General features: G+C 45.4%; 1 protein-coding gene across 2 annotated transcripts in view; it reads left to right on the top strand.

Moving 5' to 3' along the window:
• The window catches only part of fat1a (FAT atypical cadherin 1a), a 126,893-nt gene that overhangs the window by 41,903 nt on the left and 77,490 nt on the right, over nucleotides 1–7,500 (top strand). For both annotated transcript variants that reach the window (XM_080722221.1, XM_080722220.1), the window contains exon 4: nucleotides 3,239–3,300. In XM_080722221.1, the coding sequence (XP_080578347.1) occupies nucleotides 3,239–3,300 (62 nt within the window). The remainder of the gene's footprint in view (nucleotides 1–3,238; nucleotides 3,301–7,500) is intronic.

The following is a 7,500-nucleotide window of genomic DNA, read 5'->3' as shown; positions in this document are numbered from 1 at the left end:
GGCGGAAGAGTTAATTTTAGCCATTGACCATAATCAAGCGATTCTTGAGATCTGGAACTCACCGCTGGGGAAAGCTCACTGAATGAAAGAGAGTTAAATGAATGAATGAATGAACGAACACACTGGGGATGCGAGTAAACATGCAGATTAGATAGAAAGAAAGAGAGAGAGGGGAGAATGGGCAGAGAAAAAATGTAAAGGAAAATGTGGTAGGGAAATGGATAGAAAGGCAGAGGGAAAGAAAAGGAGAAGGACTAGGGAACAGTTTGAGAGAGAGAGAGAGAGAGAGAGAGAGAGAGAGGCGCCACATGCAGAGAGAAACCAAACCCCTGTGTCCTCTAGTAAAAGCTGGTAATTTGATCCCACTGTTTACCTTTATTCGGTTGCCTTGCAAAGTGACAACTATAACAGGGAACAGCCTCTGCATATTTTATAGTCTTTAAAAATGTCTCTTGGAATGAACTCTCTCCAGTGAACTGTGGACTACAAAAGAAGGCCAGTGCTTCTTGGGAGACCGAGTCTTTATTCTCTGTCATCGCCGGCTCTTTACGGCCTCCCCATGACTCTTTAGAAGCCGTTTAACCACCTAACACCGCGCAGGCTTTGTGGAACCTTGAGCTAAAGGGCAAAGGAAAGAAAGAGAACAGAGAGAGAAATAGAGGCTCCCGCATTGTGCAGTGCAGAGGGGAAAGGGGGTTATTTTTGGGAGCTTTAAGTTGTGGCTAGCTATTCTGGTAACAGCCATATGTGCCATTGATGGCTTTGGGTTTCGGAAATCCTCCGCTTTATGCTAATCAGGCGCAGTGTGGCGGGGCAGACGGCTCTGGTGCGGTCGGACTTGGCACTTCTACCCTGCACTCAGCGTCTCTGCAAGGCTGCTATTACAGCGTAACCCTGTTCATAACCTAACCAAGGGACCCAGATCCTTTCTCCCTCTTCTCTTCTCTTCTCCTCTCTTCTCTTCTCTTCTCTTCTCTTCTCTTCTCTTCTCTTCTCTTCTCTTCTCTTCTCTTCTCTTCTCTTCTCTTCTCTTCTCTGACAGAAAATACGATTATTCTGACCGCAGGCTTGAGCAGTGTTTTCTTTTTGCACATCTTTCCGTGCCGGGATCGGAACAAAAAAACATTGTGTGTCAGATGGCATCACTACCTGCCTCAAAAAACGAACAAAAGAAATGTAATGTCTGTGTTAAAATAGACGCCAGAATTAACTGCAACTTTATAAGCCTCCTCCTTTTTTTCCAAGAGAAGGAGAATGGTTTTAGATACCAGTTAGCGCTTGGGTGTGTGTGGGGGTCTGCCGTCTACCCAGCCTGTGTGTATTTATTCAGCTTGTGGGAAGCCTTAAAAGCAGGGTGGGGAGTCCCAGGACGCTGCTGCTGTTTGGCCAGCGTTGGCAGACCTTGGTGGTATTTCACATGTGGAAGGCAGAGAGGCCTAACGTCTGGGCCACTGGGTCCACCAAACACACAGGACGGGAAAGCCTCTCACTTTGGGGAAGGGCGGTTCCCCCCTGACTGAACCCTCTGCGCTGTCTATACAGGTGGTTAATGATCAGTGAATACGCTTGAATTCATTCCTCAGCTCATATTTAGAATAAAACTGGAAATATTATTGAATGGTAAATTAGTGGATTATCTTCTGGGAAACCGACTTTTGGGGGTTGTTGTTCCTATGTACAGTATATAGCAACTTAAGGGCTGTATTTTGATTGTCTTAAGTACCAGCTCTTATGCCTTAACTTACAGGCCTGTCCATACTGTCTCCGACCACCAAACCTTTTGTCGGAGAGTTCCGACTTTCCGACGTGGAGCTTTCCGAACTCTAATTCGGGGTAATTTTTTTTCAGAAGATGCGAGTGACGTCATTTTGTAGTTCAACCGGACCTTTCCGACGAAAGGTTCGGTGGTCGGAGACAGTATGGACAGGCCTTTAAGTTAAGGCATAAGACGATCAAAAGTTTTTGTTATTTTTGAATAAATATTTGAAGTTTTTCAGAAAACTTTAGAAGAAAAAAAGATGTAGAAGTCATTTTTAGAACCGGCCTCGGGTCTAAACGGGTTATTGGATTTTTGAGTGCTAAAGGAAAAAAAGAAAGACTGCATTCTCTTAATGTGTACGCAAAGTGTGCTTAAATTTGACTTTTGTCAAACCTCTCTCCGGAAGGTCATGAGATAACCATCAGGTGCTTCAAGTTACACAACGACATGTGAATGGGGCCGCTTGGTCTGCGCAAACAACATAAAGTCAGGAATTCTCTTACTTCTTTCTGTCTGTTCCAAAGCATCTCTGGGTCAGCCCAGCTTCTATTTTTAACAGCAGAGAACAGAGGGCATCATGCGCTCCAAACCAAGTTAACTCAGGTATTCAGAAAATCTCCCTGCTCGTGCTCATGAACCACGGCATTGTGGCTTGTGGACTTTATGATTATCACATTGCGGGAATTAAACACTTTTCTCCCTGGCGTCCACGTTTTGCGTCCCTACGTCGCACTGTGACACACGAGACTTCCGTTTCTGAAGTTATAAACCAGGCGTGAGTGGATGAGGAAACGAGATGAAACGCACCAGAAACATTAACCCATTTTGGCCTACTAGAATTATTGAATGCTATTAAAAAATAGCAGATATACAAGCTCACAGCGCGGCACCGAGTGCCGCGCTGCGAGCTTGTAGATCTGCTATTTTTGAAAAAAGACGTGAAAATGTGTGCAAATCTTTGAACATATGTATTTTCAAAGCGAACGTTTGTAACTAAAACTTTGCTTCTGGGTGGTCCCTGGAACTAAATATTTTGAGATGGGTGTCCGTGGCCAAATAAATATCAGTTTGGGGGTCCTTCACATGAAAAGGGTTTGAGAACCACTGACATGGTAGTCTCTCAAGAACAGACTAACTGAGCTCCAGTTAAGTGAAAAGGACTTTTCCTTTTCTTTGACGATGGCTGGCCAGATTGCTGACTTAGAAACATAGGTTTTTCCAGAAAACCTTAGAAGGATTCAAAAGACACTTATAGAATCGGGTCAAAATTCTAATTTTCACGATTTTTCAAAAATAGCAGATCTACAAGCTCGCAGCGCGGCACTCGGTGCCGCGCTGCGAGCTTGTAGATCTGCTATTTTTCAATAGTTAAAGCATAAAATAACGATACACAATGATGTGTACCCGTTCTAAATGGGTTAAATAAACATTGTTGTGTGTTGGGTGGCTAACGAGATTATTATGATCCTGTCCCGACAGGTCTGGTGACGACCACGTCGAGGCGCCTGGACAGGGAGCAGCAGGATGAACACGTCCTCGAGGTAAGAAGAACAAGTGCCTTCATTTGATTGTTTTGTTTAACTACTTAAACCCCCTTCAGCCTCAAGCGCCATTCAGACGGGAGGCGGTTGACGACGCGCCCTGGTAATTCATTTTCAGTGAGAGGCGGGTGATTATTTGGGGCCGCGAGGAGAAGTTGAGGGGCGAGCGGGAGTGTGAAATTCTCTCGCGCGCTCGTTCATTCGCTCACAGGCGGCAAGAGCTGGTTTGTGTTCATCTTATGTGCTTGTATGTAGAGGTCTTCACGGGTCCAAAAAAGCTAACCGAAATCGAAATGGACCGTCAAATGTCGTCCGATTTCCGACCTGTTCCGAAATAATAATCAAATTACAAAACCAAACCCGAGTGTCCCCGTAACGGTCTCGCCCGATTCCGTCCCGTTCCGACTTTCTTTCTTTTTTTACAGACCGAAACCCGTGACATGTTGTCCCGAAATCCTTTTATTTCCGAGGTTCCGAGAGACCCGACCATTAAATCATTATTAAAATCCCCTTTCATGTACCGAGATCCGGTACATGGGTCGGTATGGGTTGGTACGGGTCCTTGGGTAATTTCGGGGTCAGGGCCCCCGTGAAGACCTCTACTTGTATGCTTTGCCTGTTTTTAATGACTGTCTTTTTGAATTGTACGGCGACCTTGAGTGTCCTGAAAGGCACCTTTAAATAAAATGCATCATCATCATCATCATCATCATCATCATCATCATCATCTTTGTAAATATCGCCCAGCGTTTACTCGCGGAGCGATTGCGTTTGTGTCCCCACCGCGTCGCGATCCCCGCTGATCCAAGCGAGAAAGTCCGCGGCAAACGTGCCCCATCTGAAAGGCACTATAGAGAACTGGACTTGAGTTAGTTACAAGTGTGACCACCTTTTCCCGTCTACACCAAATATCTTCAATAGCCTATTCATTTTTGTCTAATGTCCCCCCCCCCTCAGAATTTGGCCGCTGGGGTTCAAGGGGTTAAGTTAAAACAAAAATGTAATATGAAATGAGAACATTAGGGAAACCAAAACACACACATACTAGGCTTCCTTGTGTGACTGGGTCAACCCTCTACAAGCTCTGAAAGGCTAAATCTCTCTCTCTCCACGTGGGCGCTGCTTTTGTCAACCTACACGGAATGAGAAGTGATCATTTTAACTCTCAAAGTTCAAATGAACACGTCGGGTTTTACGCCGCTCTTTGGCGACTGGCCAGGTGTTGCCAACAGGGTGGAAAAAAAGTGTCTTCACCGCATGGACGAGGACGAGTAACTTCACCTCGTGCTTATTTCCGGGGGAGGAGAGGTGTGTGTGCGTGTGTGTGCGCGTGTGTGTGTGTGTGTGGAGCGTGTGTGTGGGTAGTGGAGGATTCTGGTGACTGTTGCCTTTGTTCTTTCCCACTGTTGCGTCTCGGGGACAGAGCATGCCGGGACAGGAAGCCAGAGTTAACGGAGGGAGCCGACGCCTGAACTTGTGGATTTTTAATTGAGATCAGTGCTCCCTCTCTCTCTCTCCCTCTCTCTCTTTCCCTCTCTCCCTCTCTCTCGTCTATCTCTAGTCCAGTGTTTCACAAACTTTCAAATTTTAAGGTCTCCCTAGGGGTTGACACTAAGGTCTAAGAGGCACTTGCCCGTCGGGCAAGTACAGGTCATGTTCTACTTGCCCAAAGGTCATGTACAGTTTGTACACTTGCCCAAAAAGTTAATCGTCCATTATAAAATGATAGGTAAGATTTTAATTACCACTCAATTTAACTCAATAACAATTTTTAATCATACCTTAATACCTCCAAATCCAAATACCTAGGTAGTTATGATTGCTATGGTTTCACACTTCGTCATCTAACATATAATTTAGCGAATGTCTGTCTGTCTGAGTGAGTGAGTGAGTGTCTGTCTGAGTGAGTGTCTGTCACAGCGTTTCTCCTCAGTGGCTGGAGCAATTGATCTGAAATCGCATCACCAATAGCATATGAACACACCTGACATAACTGTGAAGCCCGTTTGTCACTTTCACAAATCGTTTAATTGATATTAATTTATTAGTGAATTAATTTTTCCCATTGACTTATAATGGGAATCGCAAAAACTCACATTCAATATTTTTTTTCTCGCAAACCATAGGGGCTACAGTTACAAAACTCTGAGAGGAGATTTATAATGATATCAAGGATTAAATAAAAAATAACTTTGTCAGTTGGCCTCATGGTGGCGCTATAACAGTCCACTTTACGTTTCGGCCTGTAACTCTTGAACCGTAGGTCGGAAAATTAAAATTCTTTTTTCCCTGGATTCCTTGGGTCAATACGCATCTCCCCATATAGGCCCCGCCCATTTGCGTCAGGATAGATTTTCCGCCATTTTGAATTTTCTCCAAAACACACTTTTTGCTCCTTTTCCTACATATTTTCTTCAAATGTCACGAAAATGGGTACACATGATCTCTGAACCCATGCAATGAACATAGTCAAGGGATATTTTGATAGTCCATACCGTTCGTTCGTAACGGGCTTCCAAAGTTAGCGGGAGGGGCCCGTTTTGCAAACAATAGCCATAAATCACAAACAAAACGTCGAGTCAACACTGAATTTCTGCCACAGGTTGCGGGTGGCTTACTCAACGAATCCCCAGAAGCATTTCCAATTCCACCCGTAGAGGGCGTCACAAACGCGCAAAACGTAACCGTTTCGTTCCAAAACGCGTTTTTCAGGCGGTCCGACCCTCTCAAAAAGAAACACAGACTACTCTGCGGATGGTCTCACGGTCCAAACCGCTGCACACACACACACACACACACACACACACACACACACACACACATAGCCATTAAACGAAACGGGTATTTCTTACATTGATGCTCCTACATATTATCATGCAAGTACCAGTTAAAGTTACTTTCCATCCCTCATATACCGTGTGCACAGTGCACATCCCATAACCCACACACTGCACATCATTTCGGAGCTCATATCTTTGAACGGGTAAGGACTAGTCTATACTATAATTTTGCGAATGTCTGTCTGTCTGTCTGTCTGAGTGAGTGTCTGAGTGAGTGTCTGTCTGTCACAGCGTTTCTCCTCAGTGGCTGGAGCAATTGATCTGAAATCGCATCACCTTAAGCATATGAACACACCTGACATAACTGTGAAGCCCGTTTGTCACTTTCACAAATCGTATGCTGTATATTAGCATTTTTATGGTGTATCTACTATCTATTCTGCATCTAGCATGAGGCACATCTATTCTTCATCTAGCTTGAGGCAAAATGTTTAACCAGCTCTGTGTGTGGCAGGCGGGTGTGTGTGCAGGCGGGTGGGCGGGCGGGCTGGGGGGGGGGGGGGGGGGGGGGACAGTATCTCTGTAGCCATTAAACGAAACGGGTTTCTTACATTGATGCTCCTACATCATGCAAGCACCAGTTAAAGTTACTTTCCATCCCTCATATACTGTGTGCACAGTGCACATCCCATAACCCACACACTGCACATCATTTTGGAGCTCATATCTTTGAACGGGTAAGGGCTAGTTTTATATATTTTCTTATGGCCACGTTCAGGTGTTTAGACAGATATCTCGTGTTGTGTTTATAGACGGTCGTGTCCCCTCTCAAATGAGCACTTGCCCGGTCGGGCAACCTGAAAGAAAACTTCACCTGCCCCAAAGTTTTATTTACCTGCCAGGGGCAGGTGGGCAAGCCTTAGTGTCAATGCCTGCTCCCCTTAACTCTGACAGTGTACAAATGGAACCAAATGGACCCGACACTGTCAGAGTTACAGACTTGTATGGGTCACTTTAGACCCCCCCTAAAGGAACCCACAGAGTCCCTGGAATCCACTTTGAGAAACACCGCTCTAGTCCATGTCTCCTCTTTCTCTCATTCTGTCTCTCTCACCTCTCTTCTCTCCTTTCTCCGTTCCTCCGCTCTTGTTGTGCGTATTTTGATGCAGCCACGCTTTGCCTTCTTGCCAGCAACAGAGGAGGAACACAAGCAGATTGGAGGTCATTTAATGATCATTAGAAGGTTGCACAACGCAAGGTTCATTGAGATGACGATTAATGCAGATGCGTTCTCTGCCAAGCCCAGCGCTGGGTGTGTGTGTGTGTGTGTGTGTGTGTGTGTGTGTGTGTGTGTGTGTGTGTGTGTGTGTGTGTGTGTGTGTGTGTGTGTGTGTGTGTGTGTGTGTGTGTGTGTGTGTGT

This window comes from Nannobrachium achirus (assembly GCF_963921795.1).
Source record: "Nannobrachium achirus genome assembly, chromosome: 3".
Taxonomy (NCBI): domain Eukaryota; kingdom Metazoa; phylum Chordata; class Actinopteri; order Myctophiformes; family Myctophidae; genus Nannobrachium; species Nannobrachium achirus.
Note: the sequence above shows the minus strand (reverse complement) of the source record. Positions and strands in the feature narration are given on the sequence as shown.